General features: G+C 37.8%; 1 protein-coding gene across 1 annotated transcript in view; it reads right to left on the bottom strand.

Moving 5' to 3' along the window:
- ADAM23 (ADAM metallopeptidase domain 23) overlaps nucleotides 1-23,332 on the bottom strand; it is a 64,502-nt gene extending 41,170 nt beyond the window's left edge. Inside the window, exons 1-5 of the mRNA XM_070956796.1 lie at nucleotides 23,140-23,332; nucleotides 21,658-21,884; nucleotides 10,801-10,877; nucleotides 6,290-6,353; nucleotides 2,040-2,122 (exon numbers count right to left, since the gene is read on the bottom strand). Coding sequence (XP_070812897.1) covers nucleotides 2,040-2,122; nucleotides 6,290-6,353; nucleotides 10,801-10,877; nucleotides 21,658-21,884; nucleotides 23,140-23,332 — 644 coding nt within the window. The remainder of the gene's footprint in view (nucleotides 1-2,039; nucleotides 2,123-6,289; nucleotides 6,354-10,800; nucleotides 10,878-21,657; nucleotides 21,885-23,139) is intronic.
- Nucleotides 23,333-27,798: the final 4,466 nt, after the last annotated feature.

Below are 27,798 nucleotides of genomic sequence, written 5' to 3' on the forward strand. Positions count from 1 at the left end.
AAATGATGGAAATAAGCAAATTGGTTAAAGGTTTATTTTGAGGTTTTCAAAGGAGATATTCATGCCCTGACAAGATCAGACAATGGATTCTTAAGCAAAAAATCCTTGCTATAGCATTAGAAGGGGATGTGGTGGCTCAGTGGCTAAGATGCTGAGCTTGTTGATCGAAAGGTCGGCAGTTCAGCAGTTCAAAACCCTAGTTCTGTGTAACAGGGTGAGCTCCCATTACTTGTCCCAGCTTCTGCCAACCTAGCAATTCTAAAGCACATAAAAAAATGCAAGTAGAAAAATAGGGACCACCTTTGATGGGAAGGTAATAGCGTTCCATTGGCCTTTGGCATTTAGTCATGCCAGCCACATGACCACAGAGAGGTCTTCGGACAGCACTGGCTCTTCGGCTTTGAAACTGAGATGAGACGGGAACGACTACCACATATGTGCGAAGGGAATCTTTACCTTTACCTTATAGCATTAGAAACATAATATAGGAAACTCTCACCTAGGGTATAATTGGGCCATAGCAATACATACTTCAAAGCAGCATTGTACCTAGACCAACTTACAAACAGTACATTCTGGTGTGCATTTACATTATTATATTGTATTATACTATCAGCAGAGCTGGAGGGGAAATTTCATACAGTATGCAGAAGGCTCTGTCCATGTAAAGAGGGTAACATTGAAACACAAATTGATATACCTTTATACTGTAATTTTCTATTGAAATATAAGCAAAGAGCTCCTAATAGTTCTTCATTTCTGAGATAGATTGAAGAATTTTATTATGTAATATTTACTAGCAGATAAGGAGGCCAATGTAACTCTTTCCATTGCTAAATTTCTTCTAACATTGGGTAGGAAGCATCGACCAAGACATTTCTGAATTGAAGGGATTAGCTGGTGACATCACCATTCCCAGAGGACACTCAAGGAGACTCCTTTCATATCCCTTTTATTTTCCACTGAAGTGGTACTTATTTACCTACTTGCATTTGCATGCTTTCAAACTGCTAGGTCGGCAGGAGCTGGGACAAATTGATGGGAGCCCATTCCATCAAGTGGCTCACTCTCAGGTTTTGAACTGCTGAGCTGTCAACCTCTAAATTGTCTTCTCAGCATCCTAGTCCTCTGAGCCACCACAGCTTCAATTTATTAGACTTATGCCCATCTTTTTGGTGCATAGCACTCACTCACTGAGCAACAACCCTGTGGAGCAGGTGGAGTTGAGAAAGTGTGACAGGCAGTTTTAAGTGGACATGAGTACATGGGAAAATATTTATACAGAATAACTGGAATATGATAGATAGATAGATAGATAGATAGATAGATAGATAGATAGATAGATAGACAGACTGTAGGTATAGATAGATTATAGATAGGAGAGAGAGAAATGATAGACAGAGCACTGTATTCCAAACTGCCAATATTCTCTAAATATCTCCCAGACCTCATTGTTATGAGGAAACCACTAGACTGAGCATTCTATATGTTTTAATTTCTGTCCAATTATCTGCATAGTTGAGAAAATTGATAGTAATAATATCACAGCTGCCCAATCGCCACCCAAAATCTAACTAAGCATATTTATTGGCGGTGGGTTGGTTTATACTTTCCTGTTTCAAATTATAGTCTCATTCAACAACTTCTCTCTACAAGCCTTTCCAAAAGTCCCAAACATTTTCTCCTTTTATCAGCATTTCTTTCACTCTAATATCTTCTTTTTCTCTTAATGCTTTAATTATACCAACAATGGTTTTCCCCTCTCCTAAATTCTCTAAAATTTGCATATTAGCAAATAGTTAGCTGTTCTCCAATTACACTGGGTCACTGGTTACTTGCAGTCATAAGAAAAATGATGACTAATGGGGGAAGAAGCTTTCCGCCAATGGGGCAGGTATCCATGACGGGGAAGAAAGGATGAAAAAAGTCCTATTTTTAGTTGCTGGGACACTGTCCTAAACATAGAGTATGGAAAACAGCCTAATACAAAGGATTCAGAGTAGCAATATAATGAGATATTTATTAGTAATTATACTTACTGAAGTCCATTACAGGTAGAAATAGCAGCTTTGGATTTTGGGATGCCTCTGATGCTTCCATGATAATAGCAGTGTTCCCCTCCCTGAAAATGAACAAAAATATTCTATGTTTTTATAATTACTTTTTAAGTGGACCGATGCATATCAGAATAATGGATTCATAGTTTAAGTCTGCATACGACAATAAAACATAAGTGAAAAGTTTGTGTGATTTTTTTTGAATTCAGTTTTAGTTTAAACTGCAAAAAATTAAAAGTAGTTTACTAAATAAATTAAAAGTGTAATTTTGAAGAAAGAGCTAAGAAGAGCTAAGCTTACCCAATTGGACATGAGCAGACCTATTATCAACCAGACACAGAATTATAATGCAAACCGTTAAGATAGATTTAAGATTTGTTCTTAAACTGATTTTTAATTGCTCCTAAATAATTTTCCAGTTATCTACCATTATTTTAATGAATAATATAATTATGACCCTATTACAATATTGTAATATTATAGTTTAGTTTACTTTATTGTCATTGCACATGGTACAATGAAATTAAATGCTGTCTTCAGTGTACATTATAACTATAAAAATAAAAACACAAACATACATCCTTTACATTCTATATAATTGAAATTGAAAACCCGATATTACACTTTACCATAGAATTCAATATAGTTATTGCCCTGAGATAGAAGCTGTTTTTCAACCTATTTGTCCTTGTTTTGTTATCCTGCACTGTCTGCCAGAGAGTAATAGTTCAAAAAAAAAGGGTGCCCAGTAATACAACAGTAATACTGTTAGTCATACAGTCAGCCAGATGTTCTGGCATTTTTGTCAACCTATCAAGTACTTTCAGAGAATCTGATATCGTTGCAGGATATAACATGTTCCATGTTCCAAATGAAGCTGCCTTTTGCAATTGACTGGTGGTGATTTTGTCTATGCCAATGCTGTTCAAGTAGTGTTCCAGGTGCTTTGGGATTGCACCCAAGGCATGTATTACCATTTATGCTCTTTGCTTTCTTTTTCCATGACTATTCTACTGCTATTTGCAGGTCTTCATATTTTGTTATTTTCTCTTTTATTCTACTCTCTCCAGCAACTGCAACATCCACTATTCAGACTTTTTTGTGTTTCTTATTCACAATTGTAAAGTCTGGGTGTTATGTGGCAGATACTTCTCTGTTTCAAGTCTAAAGTCCCAGAGAACTTTAGTTTCTTTGTTTTCTATTACTTTGTCTATTTTGTGATCCCACAAGTTCTTGCTTGCAAAGATATTCAAATGGTATTTTTTGCAGATATTCCAGTGCCCCATTGCTGTTACTTGGTCATGCCACTGCTTGTTGTCTGTCTGTGCAATCTTCTTGCAACAACTAACCAGTAGTGCTTCTTCAATGGACAGGTGGCATTTATTGTCTGTTGTGGTTTTTTCAATCCTGGCTTTGCATATATTTGTTCTTAAGGCTTGGTCTTAGAGTCCCTCTGTCTCTTTCTTTAACTTTCCTGCTTTCAGGAAAGAAATTGTCAGGTCTTATTTAAATGCATATGCCATCCAGCTCCAGGTACCTCTGGAGAGTTTACTACAGCTAGACACAAAGAGAACTATCTTGGTAACCACCTATTCCTATGGTACACCTTTTTTTCTGAGCAAATGGATACACCATCAAAGTACTGCATTTCAAATCATTGTTTTTATGGCCAATCTATGACCCAACAGCATTCTTAAAATAAATATGAAACTAGTGCTCAGTTATGAAGTGTGTTAAACTTTTTTTGCAAATATACCACTGCCAATGGACATCAAATAGACTGTTTCTAATTTATAGTTGTTAGTGAAACTTTTAATAGACTAAATTATCTATTTTCACCTAGGGTCATCATAACCAAATCTAAATTTGAATGCTTAAGTTGATTTTTTTAAAAAGCAGGCACAAGTACAATTATAATTTTATGATTTTTTTTTAAAAAATAACTTTTGTGTGAAGTGAAAAACAAAATAAAAAAGAATTGATTGGATTTCAAGAAAATTGATGAGAAACAATCAATTAACTCACAAATCCATTATTGCTCTGCACTTTGATTTGTGCATTTGATCAGAATTAAGCACAAAATATTTAAATAAAAGAAATACCACATGATCTTGAGTGTAATCTGTACATTGCACACTCTTAACATGGGTATTCCAAAATGGTCATTAGGGGACTGTGAAGGAGGGACTTCACTTACTCACTTTTATTCTTTTTTTAAAAAAGTCTAAGGCTTTTCACCTCGGTTTCAAGTCATCACATAGCATATTCATAAAAAAATACAAAATAGCAGCTCTTTTTACTGTATAACACAACATTAAAATTCATTTTCTAAACATGGAAGAAATGTTCTATATTTAATCTCCTGGATAATGAATTCACTATTTCTCCTGAGAATATTAGTAATTATATCAGCAAAGTGGTATATAATCTCAAGACTTCCCTCACTATTTACAAATGACTAACTCTGAAAAATGTTTAGAGAAATCTAGGTCAAATTACTGCTATATGTAAAAAAAAATGTCCTATTTATTATTTCTAGTGGGATTTTAGCCCCTAAGTGTGTCTCAAATACTGTTGATAATACAGGAGTTTCTTAGTTGTCAATAAAAACCTATAACCGTATTTCTATTCTGGAAGTTTTTTGAAAGCCAATCCAGAAATTACACTCCCAAATAAGCCACAATCCATATTTGAAACTATACTTCAATTAATGTTTAGCACAACCAATGAAGATTTTACATGAAGCAAAATTCAAAACTATTTTGTCTACCCTCTCTTCCACCAGCACCAGTACAATCTAACATCCAGGTTTCTTCAATGTAGAATTCTCTTGAATGAATATCTATGGTATCAGATAACAATTACATGTCCTGTGCAGACACAGTTTTTCTATGGAGGCTGAAGCCAAAGAGTAGACATTAAAGACCAGCATTTGCCTCATTCCATAAATGTATACATCAAGTGAATATAATATAGACACTATTTTACTACAACACAGTAAAATTTAATTTTAAGTATCCCAGTTTAATATCTGATGAGATAGCTCTAATAATATAGCTTTTTTGAACCCCCTGAAACTTTTTTTTATTTAACAATTTACATTTGCCACACATTGTTTATAGTTTATAATATTTACATTAATAAGAATAAGCAGCTGTTTGGCAATGATGAAACTGAAGCTGAATTTAAAGCAACAGAATGGGACTAATAATATTCAGCATTTTGCCTGTTTTCCACATGAAATCCTTTGGATAGTTTCTGTTTTTCTGTTTTTAAAAAAACAATTAGTTTTTTTTAATGCCTTAATATTTTTTATATATAAAATATTAAGCAATAGTTAAGCAATATATTTCATGTGAAATGCCAGGGTGGATGAAGAGTTGGACTGGAAGGAGATCAAATCAGTCAATCCTAAAAGAAATCAACAATGTTCTTTGGAAGGACAGATATTGAAGCTGAAACTCAAATACTATGGACACCAATTATTGTTGTTGTTATTGTTATTATTGTTGTTATTATTTAGTGTATGATGAGAACAGGACAAAAAAGAAGTAAACATATATACACAATCCACGTAATTATAGGTAAAACTTGTTTGGGGATAAGGCAGTGGTTTCACAACTCAGGTGATCACTTCTGGCACTGCTTCATGCAGATCTTTTAGGGAACCAGAGAACGCACGTAATGGCAATCTTGCACAATACGTTTAACAGTTTGCATATCAACACCGCAATTGCAACAAGGTGGATCTTTCCATCCCCACTGATATAGGGCAGAGGCGCTTCTTCCAGTATCACACCTGATTCTGTTCAATTTCGACCAGATAGAATGAAGCTGATCAAAATGAGAAGCGAGGACTAATTGAAAAAGACCCTGATGTCGGGAAAGATTGAAAGCAAAAGGAGAAGGGGATGGCAGGATACAGTGGGGGACATGGGGAGCTGACAAGTTGTGGTCCATTCATGGGGTCATAAAGAATCAGAAATGACTTAGTGACTAAACAACAACAAACAATACAGTATTTTAAACTAAGCAGGCTGTGATTTCAAAGCCTAATCTTATTAAAATTTATTAAACTTGTCCTACTATCCTATCATAGCAAAGAGATGGCATATTAAATGCCACAGATATTAGTAGACAAAATGCACATTTCACACTTTGAAACATTTAACAAAAAATAAATATATGAGATATGCTAATATTATCAAACACAAGAAAAATGACTACACTACCTTTGAATATTGTGGTTTGTCATCTTCATAATGAATTTCCACATAATCAGCAGATAATAAGTCACTACAAAGAAGCAAAGGAAAATGTGTCAGTATAATCTGCTATATAAAGCTGACTTTATTCATTGCAAATAAAGAATAACCAAGAGTAATTATCCCTGATGAGGTAAATCTGGATTTAAATATTGCATATTATGTTTAAGTGCTTAGATACATGGAAATTGTGAGTTCTACTCCCTCTTTAGGCACAAAGCCAGCTGGATGATTTTGGACCAGCCCCTCTCTCTCAGACTTAGAAAGAAGACAAAGGCAAAACACTCCCAAAAACATTGCCTAGAAAACTTGCTTTTATGTCTGGCTCAGAGGCATGCCTGCATCACAAAAAATGTACCTGAAACCAAAGTTAATTATTTTTATACATAAATAGCATTTATATTGTACATTTCTTTTTTGCACTGCTCAAGAAAATTCACAAAACATTGAAGCCCATAATTCAATACATAGGCTGGCAACCAGTGACCTCTTCAATGGTTTGCATAACAAACAATAATTTTAGAAATGACAAATAGCTTAAAATAGCATACTTTTAAACATTTGCATAATTGTCCCAATTCAACATGAACTTCAATGTTATTACTGCCAAGGACCAAAGAACAATAAAAAATAAGGAAATAATATAATGAGAGATACAATACAAAATCAGTCATATTCAGGACCATGCCATTAGATACCTCTTCATCACACCTGATTCAAGGTATAGAGATTCATTAGAAACACAACAAGGCACCTAAAACAACACACTGGAGAATTTGGACTGGACTCATTGTCCATAAGTGATCTGGGACAAAGATTCAGCTTGAAATTACCCAAGGGTTGCTAGAATGCAACTCCCTTTCACTTCTGAGCTGAGCTCTTTTGGGCACTCAGAGCAACAGAGCTGCCATGTGCCTTTCATCTGCTTGAGGCATGAAATCTCATCCTTATTACAATGGACCTTAATACTGTATAGGAATAGCTCTTTGGTCTTCTGGCAAATACCTCAATTTTGGTTTTGGAATAATTCAGTGTAGTGCTCCTGCTCATTGTTGGGCAAGTGCTAGGAATGCTGTCCTAAGACCAATGGGTATGCTCCAGATGATCACAGTATCATCAGCATTAAGAAAGGTAGAGATGCACCTCCCTGCCAACTTGGAAGGCTAGCAATATAAAAGCCTCCTATCTATAGAGGAAGTTTTCAATTTCTTCCAAAGAACATCATGCAAGTTGGAGTCAAAGCATAAATCAATAAATGCTGCATAAAGAGAGGCTACAGACTGAACATTTTTCTGTCAGATTTTGCAAGAGTATATGCGATAGCTGATCAACCTTCTTTGAAATCAGTTTGCTCTTCCATCCAGAACATTTCCTGCTTCAGCTGGTCACAAAGCTTCTATTGCAAGTTCCTGGCATAAACCTTTTGATGGTGCTGAACAAGCTTATTGATCTATAATTTTAAGGATACTCTTCAGTGCAATTCTTATGCAGAGGCACTATGATTGCAACAATCCAGTCTTTAAGAATTTGCCCAAGTTGGATAATAGCCATGAACACAGCTATTAATACAGAGCCCACTTCTCTCTTTATCAAGTTTAGTGGTAAATGGCTGATAGCATCAGCCTTGCTGTATAATTCCTTAAAATATATTTCCTGTGTTTTCGAAAGAGTTACACTGCCTAATGAGGATAAACCTGTACTCAGATTATCAGATACTAAGCAACTAAATGGATAACATCAAGTGATACAACTGGGCTTCTCCCTCACCCTGTGAAGACCACAGATCCAGTGCAAAGTGTAGGTGAGCTGTATTAAATATTAGGAGGTCCCTGTAGAGTTTTCAAAGGTATTAATCTGGGGTTCATCCTGTCTTGGAAATAATATTTCCATCTCAAGACAGGGCTTGGAAATAAGAGTAGATAACAGAAGCAAATCAAATTTAATCTAAGATGCATTTAGCATTTCAATTTATGTAGAAGGGAAGTCATCCTCAGATGCTTTCCCAATGAATCCTATAAGACAAGTTCCTATTGGGAAAAAATGCAGAGTGATTGACTTTGTTATCCTTCCCCACCAATTACAGCACTCCAGCAGCAATGGAGTACGACTACAGCAATAGTTTATTGATTAGTCTTATGACCATATCTAAGAAGATAAAATAAAAATAAAATACTTGATCTCATTCTATAGTAAATAGATAAAAGAAAATACAGTAATAAAATGCATTTATTGTTTATTGGTTCGATTTATATGCCGCCCTTCTCCGGGGACTCAGGGCAGCTTACAATACGTTAAGCAATAGCTTTCATACTTTTGTATTTACCTGCTTAATAGGGCTTTCGCCCCCCCCCAAGCGGTGTTCTTTTTTATACAAAGTCAACTTATTGCCCCCACAATCTGGGTCCTCATTTTACCTACCTCGAAAGGATGGAAGGCTGAGACAACCTTGAGCCTGGTGAGATTTGAACTTGCAGTAATTGCAGGCAGCTGGTGCTACTTAATAACACTTTAGTCTGCTGCGCCACCAAGGCTCTTACATATGTGGTAAATGCAAAGAATCAACCTCTAGATAAATACATCACCTTTATAGGACACCCCAATCTGTTCGATGTAACAGGTTCTCAACTGCTTAACTATAAATTTAGCAGTCCTGCTCACAATTAGAACCCAGGAGGAAATAGGATGATCTTCAGTTCAGATTCCAGTAGGTTGTTCTTTCAAGCAGGGATGTTAATTATCTTAGTCTAAGTGGGGCATACATACAGTTGACAGTCAAATAAAATATGAGCAATATCTTCAAGTCATGATATGGCAGGAGTTGGAAGTATCTAATTTGGCCATGGGATTCAAAAACTCAGATCTTGTTCTAGAACAGCCCTTCTTAATTAAGAACTGCATCAAACTGACTGACAGGTATTTTTCAAATTGAAAAATAGTTTTGTTCTTAGAAAACCAATTTAAATATTTATTTTTTGCCAGTAACTATATGTCACTTTGGACACTGAGAACTGAAAAATTTAAAAATTTGCCTTGCTTAAGAGTTAGTTGAGAGTAAACACTGGGTAGAAATAACTTTGGTAAATTGGCTTACCCAGGAATTGGGCTGAGCCATACTTAACTGTTTTTCTAAGTATATTTTGGGTAACCTATCAGGATCGATTGAATGGATCTTTTGCCAGTATGTGAACACTTTAATTATTGATAGGTTATGTATGGAATGGACACCTGCTTCTGCTCTGACCACGGGAGCTGATATGTTCTTATCAGTTCCAAATATGCTTCCTTAAAAAGAAGTCTGAACTTGTTCAAGTGAGGAAGCTTTTGTAAGACCCTTCCATTGAGCACAATAAGTCAGCATTGGGGCTACATTTGCCCTGAATACTTTAAGTATGGGGTCAAGATACCTGGGTAATTGTAATTAAATAATTCATATAAACTTTTAGTACTTTCCTCGGCCCTTGCCAAGCTTCTTTTAAAATGATTTAGCCCCAACCCTGTGTTGGTAAAAACGACTCGTAAACAAGTAAAAAAAAATCACTGGATCAAGACTTCCCAGTTATCTGCCAGTTAAATTTCACATTTTGTTTGATAAATATCGTCACATTTTATTTGATTTTATTGATGTTTAAAGAATTAAAAAAACAGTAGGTATTTAGCTTTCATAACAGGCCTATTTCAGAGTGAGGCATTAGTACTATATAAATTTATTAATAATGGATCTTTGGCATACAAGTGTCTGAAGCATATAGGAATCCTGGAACATCATTGACATAGAGTCTAAAAAGCATTGGGATAAAAAACAATTCTGTCTAACACCTTTAGGTGCAGGTATACTCTTAGAGAGCCTCTATGACCTGTAGAGATTTCAAAACAATTTTTCAGTTGAGGACCTTAACCAAGAGTAATCAAGAGTAAGAATCTTCCATATTTATTTTGGCCAATTTCTTCCATAAAATATTTCTGTTCATAGAACCAAAACTCACATTGAGATCTATAAATGTGGTACACAGTTCCTTGCCATTAGTTTGTTGTTTTGTTGCAAAGTAATATAAAATAAAACAATTATCTATTGTGGAGCGCTCTGGTCTAGATCCAGTTTGTTCCTTCATTAGGAGATTTTTTTTTAGATTACTCAGTCTTCTATTTTGCTCAAAAAATGATGGTATACATTTTAGCCACAATTCCAATAAGGTTCCAGTAAGATTCTGTAATGTTTTGTGTCACCTCTGTTTACCATTTATAATGGCGACTTATCATCCAACTGGGATGCAACCTGTGTTATTTGCATAGGAGAACACCCCTGCTAACAACCTTGTTAATAATCAGATGGGAGTCATGACTGTATCTTTACAGTTTGGCAACACTTTCCAGAAAATGAGAGTATACTTTATGAACTTTTCTTTCATTAGAATATTTATTTTAATTAAAAGATCTGCTATACTGAACAAAATAAGTGAGAACCATAGATATACACTTACTTGTTCAGGGAGAGGTCAAGAATAAACATAGAACTGAAAGCTTCAATCTGGAAACTTGCCTGAGCTAGATGCACAGCCTGAAAAAAAAGAAGAGAAGAATGTGAGGACAGAAATGGAGACAAAAATATGCATAAGAAAAACATTTACTGTTTTATCAATTGTCCATATAAATCGGTCTGATTTTGATCTTATTCAGCTGAGTACAAATAATATGTACACATCTTGTGTACACGTGCATCTTGCAAAGCTATCTGGGATTTTGTGTTGAGCTTGTAGAAACAAAAAAAAAATGGATTGAGTTCTCTGTAATGTGGACACCACCGTATTAGGGAAAGGCTTGGACGAAGGTTCTGCGTCAAATGCAGATATGGGGCCAGGGCCATCTGAGAGTTATGTGCTGACTCTGGAGCCTCCAGAGTCTGATGTCAGTGAAGCAGAGGAACAGGGGGAGCCTGTTCCCAGTGTGCACATGCGCAGAGCTGCCAGAAGGCAAGAACAGTTAAGAAAAAAGGGGCGACTTGGGAGTAAGGTTTGGAGATGATTGACCCCTCCCATAAGACATAAAGGAGGAGCAAAGGCACGTAAGCCTTTGCGGGAAACAACTTTGTTTGTGCTGGTCGGTGTACAATTTTGCAAAATTCTGCACAATTTTGCAGTAGTTCCACTCCTACCATGAGGAAGGAAAAGACCTCAAGTCTATGGGTGTTCTAAAGAATTTAAGTTCTTTCCCACTTCCATGTAAAGAATTCAGATCCTTCTCCATTTCTATTTAACATCCATACTAAGCTGCTGGTTTGGAGTGAGATATTAATACATTGATGATACTTAAGAATATCTTGTTAGCCCAGGTTATAGTAGATATGATGTAGAAATTATGGTGGCTATGACAGTCTGGAAATAAGCTTACATCCAAGCAGGACAAAATTTCTACGGTATTTATCCAGAAATATTTAAGATTTAAAATGGTATCAATATTGATACAGATGGGGTTAGTCCTCATGAAAGAGCAGGTCTGCAGTTTGGTTGCTTCTGAATGTTCACATAGGTGAGCATTTTTAACAGTTTTACTGTTTTCTACAATTTTCTACAGTTTTACACTTCTAGCTATTCCAGCTTTTGTAACTGGGGTTCCTGCTAATGCTATACATGTTTTCAGTCAGTTAAACATACAATGAAAATAAAATAAAAACCCATACATAAAACTCACAGCATCCAAACCCATTCCCATAAAAATCATACCTAAAACAAAATTTACGAGCACTAGAGCTAGCAGATTAATTTTAGATGAAAGAGCTACTTAATTATAAATGATTTTGGTAGGAAAGTATCAAGAAAAAGAATCAAACAAACCCCTGAAGGATAAGATTTTTACATCTCAATGCTGCTGTTAAAAATAACTTTTTGTTCCCATCAGAAGCACTTCAAAAAGTGGCAGAATAAGAGATGGGCATATCAATAGTTTAGCAGGCACAGTGGGAAAAAATATATTTTAGCTAACTTGCTTTCAAGCTACTTAGTAGCATTTTTAATTGAATCTGGACTCAAAATGAATTCTTAATCTGTTAAAACAGTTGTAACACAAGATTAGCATGCTTGCTATATAATCAACTGTCAGTTTCACATTTCTCAGAAGCATCTCATTACTTGAAGTAATCCAGAAAGGGTTAAATGAGAACAGCAATGCCCCTTTAGTTAAAGAATAACTCCCCCCCCACCCCCCACCCCATGTTAAGAGGCTGTTTCTTGGGAACCAGCAGACTTCCCCAAAAATGCCCCAGGCAGTTGTAAGTAGCAGTCAGAAAGCAATTTCTGGTTCACCATTCACTGCATTTGCACAAATGCTTAAGTAGGACTACAATAACCAGGGGTGAAATGCTCCCGGATTGGACCGGATCGCCCGGTCCAGTAGTGATCTTGGCCAGTGGTTCGGCGATCTGGTAGCGATAGCGGACACCCAGACACCACCTGGGTGTCATTACTTCCTGGTTTTAACCAGGAAGTAATGTTTTTTTTACCTTCTGCACGTGCGCAGAAGGTTTTGCACATGTGCAGGTCTGCGCGTGCATGTGATACTTATGCTTGCGAATTGAGCGTGCGCATGGTGTATGCACTTCCAAACCAGTAAGGAAAGTAAGTAGATTTCACCCCTGACAATAACCATTAGATAGCAACAAAAAGTTAAATCAATGGAAGAGAATATATATAGCTCAGGATTGAGTCCTGTGAAATCCTGGGTGGCTTGGTTATTTACTTGCAGATGTTTCGTTACCAGACTAGGTAACATCTTCAGTGCTATTTTGTTATCTAGTCACTGAAGATATTGCCTTAGTCTGGCGATGCAACATCTTCAAGCAAACATCCAAGCTCGAGAAGCACCAAGCACTCCACAAAGAGTTGAATACTTGAGGAAGAATATTATTAGTGTATGGAGTTGTTTCAATAGCCAGAATTACAATGCTAATTCAGAGTAGTAGTTTGGCTGGCAATTAACTAGCTCTGTTGTGGTACATGTTTGCATGTTTCCTAAGGTGCGCCACAGGAGAGCAAGCTAACTTCGCACCAGAGAGAAAGACAAGCAGTTCTTCCAGCAGTGTCCCCCTCTCTCCATCAGAGTGGCCTTGCAAATGGGTGTCGCAATCAGGAAGGTTCACAGCTGGCAGGAATCTGACCATCTGCACGAAGTACCAGTTCGTCCCTCCACCAATGTGGTACCTATTTAACTACTCTCACAGAACATGTTTTCAAATTGCTAGGTGGGCAGAAGTTGAGGCAAGTGACAGGAACTCACCCCGACATACAGTGCTAGAGCTCAAACCTCAGAGCAGATACCATCTCCAGCATCATTAAGCCACTGAGCTACCATGCCTCTTGAGAAAGAGTGAACATTTGGCAGATAGGAAGCAACAGCTTTAGCAATGACATCAGACTCAGAATTACCTCTATATGAATTTTACCAAATTAAAAATACAACAACTTATTCTCTCCCCAAATGGACATAGCTAGACAAGACATTCAATTATCATGAGCAGTAACTGTTATTATCTAGAATCTAAACAAATATTGCGATCAAAAGATATAAGGAAGGGACGTTTAACCCTCCCCTTCATCATAGCTGTGAAAAAACCTTTCCTCTATCTCCTATGTTGTGCTGTTTTTTTATGAAGTGGTTGTTTTGTCTCCCCAATGTACAGATCTGCACATCTCTCATATGTGTACTGCATATAACCACGTTGCTCAGTTTGTGTTTGGGTGTTTTATTCTTGGGGTGGACAAGCTCCCTGGGTTTAAAGTGTGCATGTATGTTGTGTGGCTGAAGATCCTCCTGAGCTTTTCAGATATTCCTGCAATGTATGGAATTGCTTCATTAGTTGTTCTCTTCTTTGTTATGGAGGAGCTCCTGCTGGGTCTTTTTAGGGATTTGATGAAGGCCCACTTGCGATAGCCACATGTTTTGAAGGCTTCCTTGATGTGTTTTAGTTCTTTTTCTTTCCCATATTTGCTGGTAGGCTGGTCTTCAGCTCACTGGTGTACAGTTCTGATAACTCCCATTTTGTGCTCCAGTGGGCGGTGAGAATCAAAATGTAAATATTGATCTCTGTGTGGGGTTTATTTGGTAAACTTCAATGTTAAGGCTTCTCTCTTCCTTAATGTGTACTGCACAGTCCAGGAAGGCTAGATTATTTTCCTTAACATCTTCCCATATGAATTTGATGCATCTGTCCACAGAGGTGATATGTTTGGTGAAAAAATATGGCTGTTCCATGAGTTCACCTACATGGAAGAGATAGAAACCAAAGCCCAAAACTCCTTCACAGAAATTCCACCCACTCATTGGTATTATGTGAACGATCCTTGGGTCAAGATCAAAACACCAGAATTGGAAGCATTCACCAAACATACCAACTCTGTGGACAGATACATCAATTTTATTGTCTAGCCTTCCTGGACTGTACAGTACAAATACAGGGGGAAAAGAACTAAAACACATCAAGGAAGCCCTCAAATCCCCCAAAAGACTTAGCAGGAGCTCCTCCATAATAGGCAAAGAAGAAAACAATAAATGAAGCAATGCTGTCATTCCATACATTGCAGGAATATCTGAAAAGCTCAGGAAGATCTTCAGTCAACACAGCATACGTGCACACTTTAAACCCAAGAATACACTTAGGCAGAAGCTTATCCACCCCAAGGATAAAACACCCAGATACAAATTGAACAACGTGGTTATATGCAGTACACATATGAGATGTGCAGATCTGTACATTGGGGAAACAAAACAACCACTTCATAAAAGCATGGCATAACATAGGAGAACAAACCCATCATGACAAGACTTAGCAGTCCATCTGCATTTAAAAGACAAAAGCCACTCTTTTGAAGACAGCATAGTCCACATTTTGGACAGAGAGAACCACTGGTTTGAAAGAGGGGTCAAAGAGGCTATCTGTGTCAGTATTGAATAGCCCTCTCTCAACAGAGGGGGGGGATATGTCATCATCTATCTCCAGTCTACACAGTCCTTTCATCAGTTCCAAGACACCCATTTGCACTACTCAGGTGACCCTGAGGACACAGATAAACCTCCAGGTGGCCTCAACGACTTTCTAAAATAATGCAAATGACCAGCTGTCTGCAAGGAATATAAATTCTTCCATTCCCCACCATCCAGTCAGAGCTGAAGAAGCTTCTTGGATGAGAAGAAAAATGTCTTCAAAGAAAAACAAGGAAATCCAGTTGGCTCTTGAAAAAAGCACCTTTGGGATAACGATGACCTGGATGACTGAGAATTTCCATAGACATCTAGTAAGAAAAGTTATAGTTTCATTTCAAATTTAAATTACAAGATTTTCTGCATTACACTATATGTATGTCTTTTCAGTATTTTGGGGATTTTTTTTTTTTACATGTCCATCACAGATGATAAAACCAGCGGTGAAATCCGGCCTGATCTATCAGGCTTGTGCGAGGTGGTAGGGCCGGCGGTGGCAAGCTCCGCCCACCCACCGGGACGCCATTACGTCCCGTTTTTTACCCTCTGCGCATGTGCAGAAAAGGCACGTGCTCATATTTCCAATCGGTAGCGAAGGTAAGTGCATTTCGCCGCTGGATAAAACGTTCTTTCTGTTTCATGACATTTTCAGAATTGATTACTATATGATTTGTCAATCTTAGATGTTATTGTTAGAAAAGAATAGAAAATTTTGATAATCTCATTTGGTGCAAAATGTTCTCTTTGGCACTTGGGTCTCCCAGCTAGTTTTGTGACTAAAGTGGGACTGGAATTCATGATGTCCCAGTTTCTATCCCAGTGTATTAATCACAACTCCAAACTAGCCCTCTAAGATTAATTCATAGACTGTAAATGGCCTACAAAACCTGACATTTAGTATTCCATTACCTCCCTCTTTATATATGTATGCATATCATAATATATGTAAAAACACGTGAGAATTCTCAAAATTGTTTCTATTTTCCAACAAGTTTGGATACAACCTGAAAAATATTTTTTTAAAGATATTAATACTAATCAATATGTATCAAACTCTTCTTGGACTATGCCTTAAGGGAGTGGCTGGATTTGCTTATCCCAGCTAAGCCTTAAATATGGTTTGGGTATAGCATATTGCACAGATCTAGCTAGTGTGGTTTGCAAAAGTGTATGGCTTAGCATGTAAATGATCCTCTAAACCAGTGATGGCTAACCTTTTCAGTGCCAAGTGCCAAGAGTGCACGCAACACCCCCCCCATGCGCCCCACCCCCAGGACATGTGTGCACAACCCCCCCGTGTGAACCCTGCCCCCGCACATGCGAGCACAATCCCCATGCATCCCCATGCTCCCATGTTTGTGCGCATGCCCCCATGCACACCCCGCATCCCGTGCATGCACACATGTGTCCCACATGCATCCCACCCCCTGCACATGTACGGCAGAGACCTGAAAACCAGCTGGCCGTGCATGCATGGTGAAGCTGAGCTGGGGCGAAGGCTCATATCCCCACAGAGAGGGCTCTGCATGCCAGCTGTGCCATAGATTCGCCATCATGGTTCTAAACTCTTCTGAAGCAGTCTTAACCATATAAAGTTATATTGGCTTGATAGTTTATAATCCCTTTATATCCCTGCTATGATATGTGCTGAGTAGTAGAAGTGACTGTATGTATTGACAATTTGAGATTATACCTTTATTAAACCAACTCAATGTTTCAAAATTGCAAACTTTCGAATTTAAAGTTATTAAAATCCTTCATTCAGCAAATCAGTAGCCAAAAAATAGGGAGGCAGAAATGAATACATTCTATGGTTCAGTAGTTATACAGTTTCTAAATGATAAAAAAGAGAAATACCCAGGAATCCCTAAGCATCTTATATGCAGATAAAGTTTCATAGATCTTTCCTCTATTTTAAAATAATATTTGATGCTAAAGTAATATGGGAATTAGCAGGTTCCTAACGGGAAAGAGTACTAAGGTTCCCAGGAGCTCACTTTGCATTGCAAGCAGACCTATTGTGATGAACCCACTGGATACATTAGAGGGATAAGTCTCCAGATAGCTCTGATAACCTGCCCAACAATGTATGGAGTCTTATTGATCCCTTATATATTTCTTTTAAGTAAAACTATTACAACTACAATTTTCCACGTCCATCCTGAAAAATGAAGAGTCATTAAGGAGTTTTACCTCTGAACTAGAACAAGCACTATTCTACCTCTTTGCTTCCTTGCGTTCAGTAACAAGCAGCCATTAGGGAGTGTGAGCCTCCAAGTAAATATAAGATATATAAGATTATATAAAAATATAAGATCTCTCAAAAGTCAGAATGAAATTCAGTTCTTCAGGAATCTTTAATTCAAGATTCTATCACTGTTCCATTCACATTCCTATCTGGCATGTTGTCTATGGAGATTCTCAGTCATCCAGGTCATGGTTGTCCCAAAGGTGCTTTTTTGAAGAGGCAACTGGACTTTCTGGTTTTTCTTTGAACACGTTTCACTTCTCATCCTAGAAGCTTCTTCAAGGAGCTCTGAGAGCTGAAGAAGCTTCTTGGATGGGAAGCAAAATGTCTTCAAAGAAAAACAAGGAAATCCAGTTGCCTCTTCAAAAAAGCACCTTTGGGACTATCTGACATGTTACAACTCAGGCTTGATGTTGGAATGTGATTCTAGAATTTCCATTGATCTCTCCTTTCCAACGTCCACTAGCTCCTCCTCATTTAGGTCAGAGAGTGGGTTATTTTTCAGGATTGAAATCATGACCCATTACAACAGTCATTCAGATAAGTAGAGAAGCCCACAAAGAATAGGGATGTGATTCAAGGTATTAGAGTAAGTATTGATACTCAAAAAAGAAGGAACTAAATGATATAAATTATTTCTCCAGGTTAGGAGAAATAAAGTTTCAACCTATGTATATTTATATATGGGCAAGCATCCAGTACTAAACACCTGTGTCTCAGTAGTATCCTTGCTTGTTCCTTCCAAGAACTGGAAAGGGAATTCAAGGGATGCCCTGCAAAGAGACTTTTGTTACATACAAATGGAATGACAACTGAAGTTTGTTTGTTAAATTTATTTATTAAGTTTATAAACCACCCATCATGCCTAGGAACAGTGAGATGAATGCTTTGCCCTATAGTCAACAATGACTAGTGGAATAAAAATTGCAAGGACTCCTTCCTTCCTTCCTTCCTTCCTTCCTTCCTTCCTTCCTTCCTTCCTCCCTCCCTCCCTCCCTCCCTCTCTCCCATCCACCCATTTCACCCAGAGGTGACTCTCCTCCAGAATAGTGTATTAGCAGAAAACTTTCATCTGACACATATTTAGAGTTGCTTAACTCCGTCAAGCACTTTCTGCTGAATCATTCATTGGGCTCCACTGACCACTCCTGTTGTCCTACCTCGATTAAAAGCTCTTAGAACTTAGTTAATCATACTATTCTCTTTCCACGTACAGAAGTCTTGACATGTAATTAATTTAACAATTATATTAATCATATATTCTGATTGTCAGTTGCCACATTGAAAGCTATGCTCCAGATAATGAGTATTAAAAATGCTGTGAGCTAGATTATTCTAGTTAACTTTCCCACGACAATTTCATAAGGTTTCTATACAGCGGGACTATGAAGTTAAAACATGGAAAATGCAGCAAAATATTGCAGTATTATGTCTTCCTTTTCAGCCAGTCAGGGATCTTTCCTGGATATGCCTTTTTTCTTCTTCTTTACATTTATATTGGCTTTCATGATCAATCCTCACTGAATTGCTCTTCCCTCCCCCATTTTTCTCCTAAATCATTAATGTAAAATCTTTAAACTTGTGCAAGTACTTTTCCTCTATATGGATAATGCTTTTTTGGCTATGTAAGGATTAACATTTGGAATACTTGCTATTAAAAGATGTAACAATTACTTCAAACGTTTTAGCTGCATTGGCAAAGCTAGATATTATTATATTCTTAATGCAGGCAGAATTAGTAACAATTATATTCTCAGTGCAGTAATTAATTACTGAAATACAAAAAAGCACTTGAAAGAGCTGCCTCCCTCCCTTGATGGGTAGAGGAAGGGCACATAACTTGGGAAATGAGCACTGCTACCCACAATAATTCTTATTTTTTTCACGATAGTAACAGCAAAGACCATACTAGAATAAGGAGGTGGAATTGCTGCAATTGCACTAATATAACTACCAAGTATATACCAGGGAACATGAGAAACAGTATCTGTTTAATTCCAGGAATGAGTTATACCTTGTCTGAATAACTTTCCCACAAAGCTAAGCACTTACAGTATTTTACTAATTATCTATGCCATTTCATATATCTTGTACAAAATTATCATCTTTCATAAGAGGTGGGACCTTTTAGCTAACAAAATACCTGTACTTTCTTATTTTGGATAATGCTTTACACCTATGAACATAAATATAAAAGCAGTAAGTGATAAGTTAGTGCTAAACCCCAAAGGAACACACAACCATGTTGTGCAGGCACTAGGTTCAAATCAGCCCTGTACCACCTCTATTTATACAGGTAGTCCTCAACTTACAACCACAATTGAGCCCAAAATTTCTCTTGTTAAGTGAGTTTCGTCCCATTTCACGACAGTTGTTAAGTGAATCATCACTGCAGCTGTTAACTGAAACTGGTTTCCCCATTGACTTTGTTTGTCAGGAAGTCATAAAAGATGATCACAGGACCCTGGGACACAGCGACCATCATAAATACGAACCAGTTGCAAAGCATCTGAGTTTTGAACACATGACCATGGGGATGTTGCAAAAATTGTTACAATGAAAAATGGTCATGTCAGTTTTTTCAGTGCTGTTGTAATTTTGAATGGTCACTAAATGAACTGTTGTAATTTGGAGACTACCTGTATTACTTCCTAAAAAGTCACTTCCAAAGGCTGCATTCTAGAGCTGCGTTCACTGAAACGTAGAAGTCTATAGTAAGAAGAGAGAAATAATCTGGAAAGATCAAAGCAGCACAGACTCTTGAGAATGCCCTTCAAGCATACTGTCACTCTGGATTTGTTATTAACATTTATATGATCAACAGATATTAATTTCACGTTCTCCAATGTTGGTCCTGTAGAGATACTGCATATTCTACTGGGAATGCCCTGTTTTCTTTATCTGACAATAGTTTCTTATGTTTCATCAGAAACAGCTGCCAAATGTCTCCTGAGCTTCAAAATAATGGGTCAGGTGGCACACAGACTTCACTCCTTTGCTTACTGAACTGATTAATAAAATAAATTAAAAAATCAATTTTCTGTAAGTGCCCATCTTGCCAAAGTCATGCATTTCTTTGGATAGATCTGTTTTGGAATAAGCCATATTATTCCAAGAGTTATGAATTAATATAAAGTATGATTCAATGAAAAACACATCAAATTACTAATGATTTAAAAAATTCTTGCCTTTTAATTTGCATTAATAGTATTATTTTAAAAATTAAGAAGTTTCCTGTCTATTAAGAATGCGTGTGGTTGGGTTTTCAATCCCAGACTAACCAAAATTATGTTCAATAGCAATGTAACTTATACAATATAACACAACATTGAGCAGTAGCTATTTGACTACTGAAATACTACCTTTAGAGAGGAAATGGAATATCTGTAAAAGTACCGCAATACATGATCTTATATCATAACAAGAGGGACAAATCACATTTGGCCTAATTATTACTTTGGGAAGAGATCAATAAAAACAAGACTCTAATACATAACATGAAATCACAATAGACTAAATTCTAAACAGTCTTCTAAAGTACTCTCATAGTAAGTTCACTCATATTTCTTTTCTGCTAAATATATGAGAACTCTGCAGGTCTTGATACAGCTAAGGTTAATTTAAACATACAACTGAAGCAATGACACAAGTGAATCATAACTTATTTAAGTGTCATTATTTTAGATATGGTTTAGGTTTAATTTATGGTTTAAATATGACTAAGTTTAGCTACATGAAGATGCAGTTTGTGTGTGTGTGTGTGTGTATATACACATGTACTAAAGATAAAGAATTTGGATCCATAACACATCAAGATCTCCTATACCTGTTACGTGAAAAATATTTAGTTTTTAACATGCCCTTTTCTCTAGTTCAAGTAAGTTGGTTAAAATGAAGAGGGGAAAAAAATAGGTTATATTCTTTTGTTTTATCTACAGTACTGATACTAAGCTTCACAACTAACTGACAGCAATTCCTGGCACCTAAAGCCAATGCAGCAATAATATTACAGAGGTATTACCAATCTGCTGAATAGACATTCTTAAAGTAAGACAATCCCTCAAGGGACAGGACTATTTTGAGCTACTGTACTGGATGTTCCTTTTTTAAAAATTCTTACCTTACTGTGTTTTTGCTGGTATCTTGTCCTAGTATCCAAAATATGGTAGGGACTTTCAGAGTCTTTGTTCAAATAATAAATAAGTCTTGAAGGCAATGTGATTTCTTTTTGGAATGCACTGCTGTAATTGTTATTTTTGCTACTACTATTGTTAGTCTGTTGAAATGCAGTGTCCTCATTTGCCAGAATGGTTTCTGTTTTTTCCAAAGTTTCATTCCAATGGATAGCTGGGAAGACAGATAGGTCTACATTAAACCACAGAGGAACCGAACACTTTATATAGGCTGCTTTAAATTCTGTTAATTTTCCTTCAAGAGGATAATATCATTCCAATGAGTCCAACATGCCTTATTAAAATATTTCCTAGTATGGTATTTAGGAAAGCAATACAAAGTATTGCAGTACTGCAGAAAGAATGACAGAAAATATTGGGTATTTAATACAATGCATTTTACATAATAATCTAAATGTTTTTTAAAAAAACATTTTTCAGAAGGGAAGCTCTTTTAATGAGATCCCAAACATCATGGCTCTTGTCAGTTTTCCTCAGAAATATTGATCAAAATCTGTGAATCAGCAAACTTCTCATAAATGGAATTCATGTGTCCACTAAAAATCAATCAATTCCCTTTACATAAGGACCACTTCTCACAAACCGTAAGAATACAAATTCTAAGTATAGTTATTATACAAAATTATCTCAAGAAATTCAGTTAGATTTCTTTCAAAATTAACATTTAAGTACTAGAGATCATGCAGAAGAAAATACATATTTCTTCATGCTTAAGAGTTCTATTCACAGGGAGTTCTTTTTTCCATTTGTATATTATGTATGAGCTCTCAACTCAATTCTAAATATCTTTCCCTAAACAGAAACCTCACTTACTCTGCTTCAGATACTTCTTAAATAAGAGCACAAAAAATGAGCATTCTGACAACCTGCCAAGAACGTTTTGCTGCATCAGCACCTTTTGAGATCACATCTTGCCCATCATCATCATATGCTCGAGTTTGCACCATATCTATATACACCAATAAAGAATCTTCAACATGAGAAGGAAAAGAAAGAAAGAAAAATTTGGTTGCAGTCACGATTAACAATTTGCTGCAGGTGATCAAACAAAATGCTATCCTCGGGATAAAAACCTGTCAATGAATCTGTGTGGAAGCAGGTGTATGCACATACTTATGGGGGGTGAAAGATCACGAAAGCTTCTCACCACAGGGAGGAAAAGACGGGGTGCTTTATGAGGTCTGTCACGAGCAGAAGAAACTAGCATGACAGGGAAAATTAGGGGCTCCAAAGGGACACCGGAAAGAAAAAATAACTAGATAACGGCCTTTGCTATTTATCTGCATTGGCATGTAACTCGAAAGGCAGCAAATAGCAGTTTGAAGGAGAAGAGGGCTGACTTCCCAAACACCATACACTGCGGAGGAAGAAGGGGAGATTCAAGCCCATTCCCCCCCCCCCGCACTCACCGGTGTCCGCAATGACCCCCCAGTTCTCTGGGCGTCCCCAGCAGAGGAGCAGGAACGCCAAAAGGAAACGGCGGAAGAAGGCGAGCAGAGGCAGCCGCGCCAGGCATGCTGAGAAGGGAGCGTTAGAGGATCGGCGGTGCCGGCAACTGCCAGAGAAGGGCTGCCGCAGAGAACTTCTGCCAGGCGGCTTCATGGCTCATAGCTTTGCGGGAGGTGGGCGGGGGGGGCAGGGCGGGCGGTGGTGAAGGGAGTCGCCTGCCTAGTCGGAATTGTGAGGAGCAGCGGTGGGGGGGGGGAGCGGCGGCACTGCCCCCTTCCCCCTAGAAGAAAGCGGCGGTCGAGCGGTCACGCAGCGACGGTCGCGGCACTTCTTTCCTCACATTGCTGGAGGCGAAGGGAAGACACGGCGCAGTGACTCCGCTTTTTGTTCCGCTGCTGCCGCTGCCTCCACCGCGACACCTTCCTACCGCCTCCGCTCCATTATCTGCGGGCGCCCCTCCTGGGAAGAGCAGAAGCAAACCTCGGCGCCGCCTTCTTCCTCCTGCTGCTGCTGCTGCTGCTGCTGCGGGCTGGGCTGACAGTCGCTCGCGCTCTTCTCGCCCTCTCTGCCATTCACCTTTCAATGCCCCGTGCACTGCACAGGATGACGTCGAGACCCGGCCACACTCTTCCACCCCCGGCAGCTGCAGCCCCTACCGTCACGGGGTGGGGGGAGGGGGAGGGCAGAGTTAAAAGAGCGCGCATGCGGGTGGGGGGGAGCAGATGCTTCCTCCGGCTCTTGAGAGGAGCGGGACGGGGCGGAGCGGGGCGTGGCAGGGCGGGGGCGGCGTTAGACCTAAGAGGCGAGCGAGAATAGCGCGGAAGGAACGAGCAGGTGTCGTGATGCAGCATGTCGGGAAGGGGACGAGCGGCGCGGCCCTCGGACCTGCATGCGGCGTTCCGCCCGCTTCTTACCCGTGCAATTCTTGTCCCTACGTCCTCTCCCTTCGAGATTTGCTGCAGTGGCAAAGCCAAAAAGGCGGGGAGGGCTAGAAGGGAGATGCGTTATTTTAACAGCTGAGATGCTCTCGAATCGTGGTTGCTTTCACCACCTCTCAGGACCATCAGTTACCAGATGTCGTTTTTCACTTGCATTGGTTCCTGCCTCTCCAGCCATGTACTTTCTCCTGAGTAGTTTCTGGCCAGTGTAATTACGAATAGACACCGCAAGCCTTGCTCTTAATGTCGTTAGTGAACGAGAGGACTGGACTGTAGAGGTAGCTGCTTTTTTAAAAAAAAATCTAGAGAATTATTATAGGAGGGAGAAATGATTACAGTGTAATCACCCTGGTTCACTCCTGGTATAAAAGTATTTATACGAATTCCCTTGCTGAAACTGTGATCTACCTGACATCTTTATTGTTTCTCTTGTCATTCAGGCATTCTCGGAGACCCAACGAACATCATTTCAGGAGGATTGTCTGTCAGCAACTGCTTCTGTTTTTGCAAACTTGTGCTGCCTTCTTCATTGAAAGGATATATCTAGTTACCTTGTTTTCTGACAGCCCTTTTGACTGTTTTGGATTTTTCCAAGTATCAGTTTTTTCTCCAATGATTTTGTAATTTACCTGTCACCTATTTAAGCTTTGACATCAGTATTAGTGCTTCCACTGGTTTTATTTCATCTAGTTTTGAATGGTTTGTTCTTTTGGCATCCAATAAATTTACCCTGCACAACTCAAAAGCATTTTTTCCTGATTTGGTTTTTGTTTTGTTTTGTTTTTTTGACAATCCAGATTTCACAGCAACCACAGTCTTGGCAACAGAACCTGTTGGTCCATAAGACATTTCTTCACTTAAATGTTTTGTCTAGTTTCTTGTCTCCCAAACTATCTATTTCATGGCAATAGTCACCCTCTCTATCTATTCTTGTAGCCTAGAAAGTTTGTTACTCCTGCAATTTCTCCACCTATTTGCACTGGATTAGTATCACCAGCCAAAGTGGAGAGGAGGGATCAAAACAAGCATGACGGCAGCTGTAATCACAGCTCTGGCCTTTTTGTGTGTTAACATTAAATGAAGTTAAAAAAAGAGGTGGGGCTTCAACCATCATCTTGCTGTATTGATCCTTTCTGCAGACACTGCTGGTTAGCATTGCCCAGCTAACATCTTCCTATTTTTATTGAGCAGGAATTCAACTTCTAAACTCACTTTAATCTTCAGCAAGAAACTCCTTAAGTTTTCTCACTATTACTTTAGATACCCTCAGGATTTTGGATCTTTTTCCTTGCAATTTTAATTCCGGTTTCTATTTCTTACAGTATATTTTGCCAATAAATGTGACACAATACAATCTTCATGCTATCCTTTCCCAGTTTGAACCACAGTTGCTCTAAACAGTGTTCTAACCGCTGCTTTCTGCAATTCCTTCAACGGTCAATGAGATAAAGGATATCTACATTTTTGTATCCACAGATTAAAAATGTCTTTGCATAACAAAAATAAATGGCTTTTTTAACTGCCCTGCATTTTTCATTTATCCTTAGATGTTAGCAGTGAGATTTTGGGTGAATCAGGCCTGGCACAAACCTGAGTTCTTTTTGCTTTAGGTATTTGCTTTTTGTTTTAACAAAAATTCTCCTTATTTCAGTTCTGTTCAGTCCTGGCCTACATTTTATTAAAAATGTGTTTTCTAGTCCTCTTTAAGCTTTTTCCAATCTGCAGTTTGGAACCTCCATCATATCCAGGACCATTCTTTTAACCTTCCCTCTGTTTTGTTTTGTTTTGTTAAGTTTTGCTTAACATCCGACTGACACTAGAAACTTGGTGAAGTTAAACTGTTCAATATTATTTTTGAAATACGGACTTCTGAATGTCATTTTAATATTTTTGATTCTCAAGATTTAACAAAAGTTATATGCAATAATAGAAGATGCATTATGGCTTACTTTGCCTGCTCCTGTAAGCAGATCTTAATGCATTATGATGAGGAAAATTACAATTGTCATTGTTGGGAAGAATTTCTATGGTAAAAATGAATTACCTAGAATGTTGTTCTTATTTCAGACAATACCTTTTAGAGAATTGATTCACTGTTTAAACAATGGCGAAAACATCCAGTCTTGCCAACCTTAATGAAGGGATACAGGAAAAATGCTTCTACATCTTTCAGTTGAATGTATTAGGCCAGATGAATCTCTTCCCATGAGAGAAGAGCATAGTCTCCTGGTGTTTCCCCACCAAAAATTGAGGCCAATGGTCCTTCCCTTACTCCTCTCTTGCAAAGTTTAACTTCCCTATAGCAATACCTATACATTTCATCTTTTCAGCACAAAAGGTGGGGGATGCCAAGGTTGTACATAGATTAAGGCTTAATCTTTGTCATTACTTATTCAGGGATTCCTAATGCAAATTGCCTCTTTCAGAGATGGCCATCCCCTGAAGACCATTACTTATGAATAAATTCTATTGATTGAGTAGGCAAAGTGTACCTGTATGCGGAAATGGATTGCTATCAGGTTAAACTACAATCAAAGATTCCAAAATATATGAATTTATGCTGATTAAGGAATAAGGCAGATGTTCATGATCTAAAATGAACCACTTCTGCTTATAAACAAACATGGACTATGTTGGGCCCTGTTTACGAGCTATGCAGTGAATGATATAATTTAATTGAAAATTTCAAGACATTCAGTTGTATTGACAAAAGAATCGGAGGTTACATTTGTGGAATAAGATCCTTGTAAACTTATGTTTTATTGATTTATTGTCCTGCATCAGCTGAAGAACTCACTTTTAATAGGTGATATAAACAGTTTCATGACAATAGAGAATGAAAAAAAAGTATATGCATTCTGTGCATATACTTTATTCAGAAATTTATACTCATGCTTAATATCCATATATTTTGTATGCTTATTCTTCCTATCCTCAGAACCATTCTTGCAGAAACTCCTCTGTATAATTACAATAAGGATTGTAATTATGCTCATCTAACATAAACATCATTAGTGATAAAGCCACTTATTTCTCACTATTTGTACCTGGTTGCTGGTAATTTTTTTTTCTATCCACAGGCTGCTGGTCAGTAAGCATTAAGAAATACCTACTCTGGTGACAAAGTGGGGATTTAAAGATCCACAGTATATCTATTTGCCATGTCCTTATATACCGTAGCAATTTATTAATCTTGGCTATGAATATCGGTGCTGGGCAGAAAAATAAAATAAATAACATTATCAACAATAATAACCTTAGAATAAAAGAAAAAACTCAGTCATCATTGTACTAACAATTTAAGGCATATTATCTGGAAATACAGTTGATAGTAGTTTAGTCCTACAGTTGAACAAGTATATTTGAGTGTGGGAGCAAGGCAGTGGTGAGATTCAAATAATTTAACAACAGGTTCTCTGCCCTAATGATTTCTTCCAACAGCTAGTTCACCAAACTGCTCAGAAAGTTAACAACCGGTTCTCCCAAAGTGGTGCGAACTAGCTGAATCCCACCACTGGAGTAAGGGATACTTCTCCATAGAGTTGCACAAATTCTCTTTAAAAGGGGAAGAATGTTGGTAGTTAAAAGTAAGCCAATCAACATACACTAGAAAAAAAAGTTGAGGAACCTTTAAAAATAAGAGTTTATCACATAGTTGAGGAGGATATCAAAATTTAATGT

Source organism: Pituophis catenifer, unplaced genomic scaffold, assembly GCF_029215685.1.
Source record: "Pituophis catenifer annectens isolate HBS135680 unplaced genomic scaffold, rPitCat1.0.hap2 SCAF_1, whole genome shotgun sequence".
Taxonomy (NCBI): Eukaryota; Metazoa; Chordata; class Lepidosauria; order Squamata; family Colubridae; genus Pituophis; species Pituophis catenifer.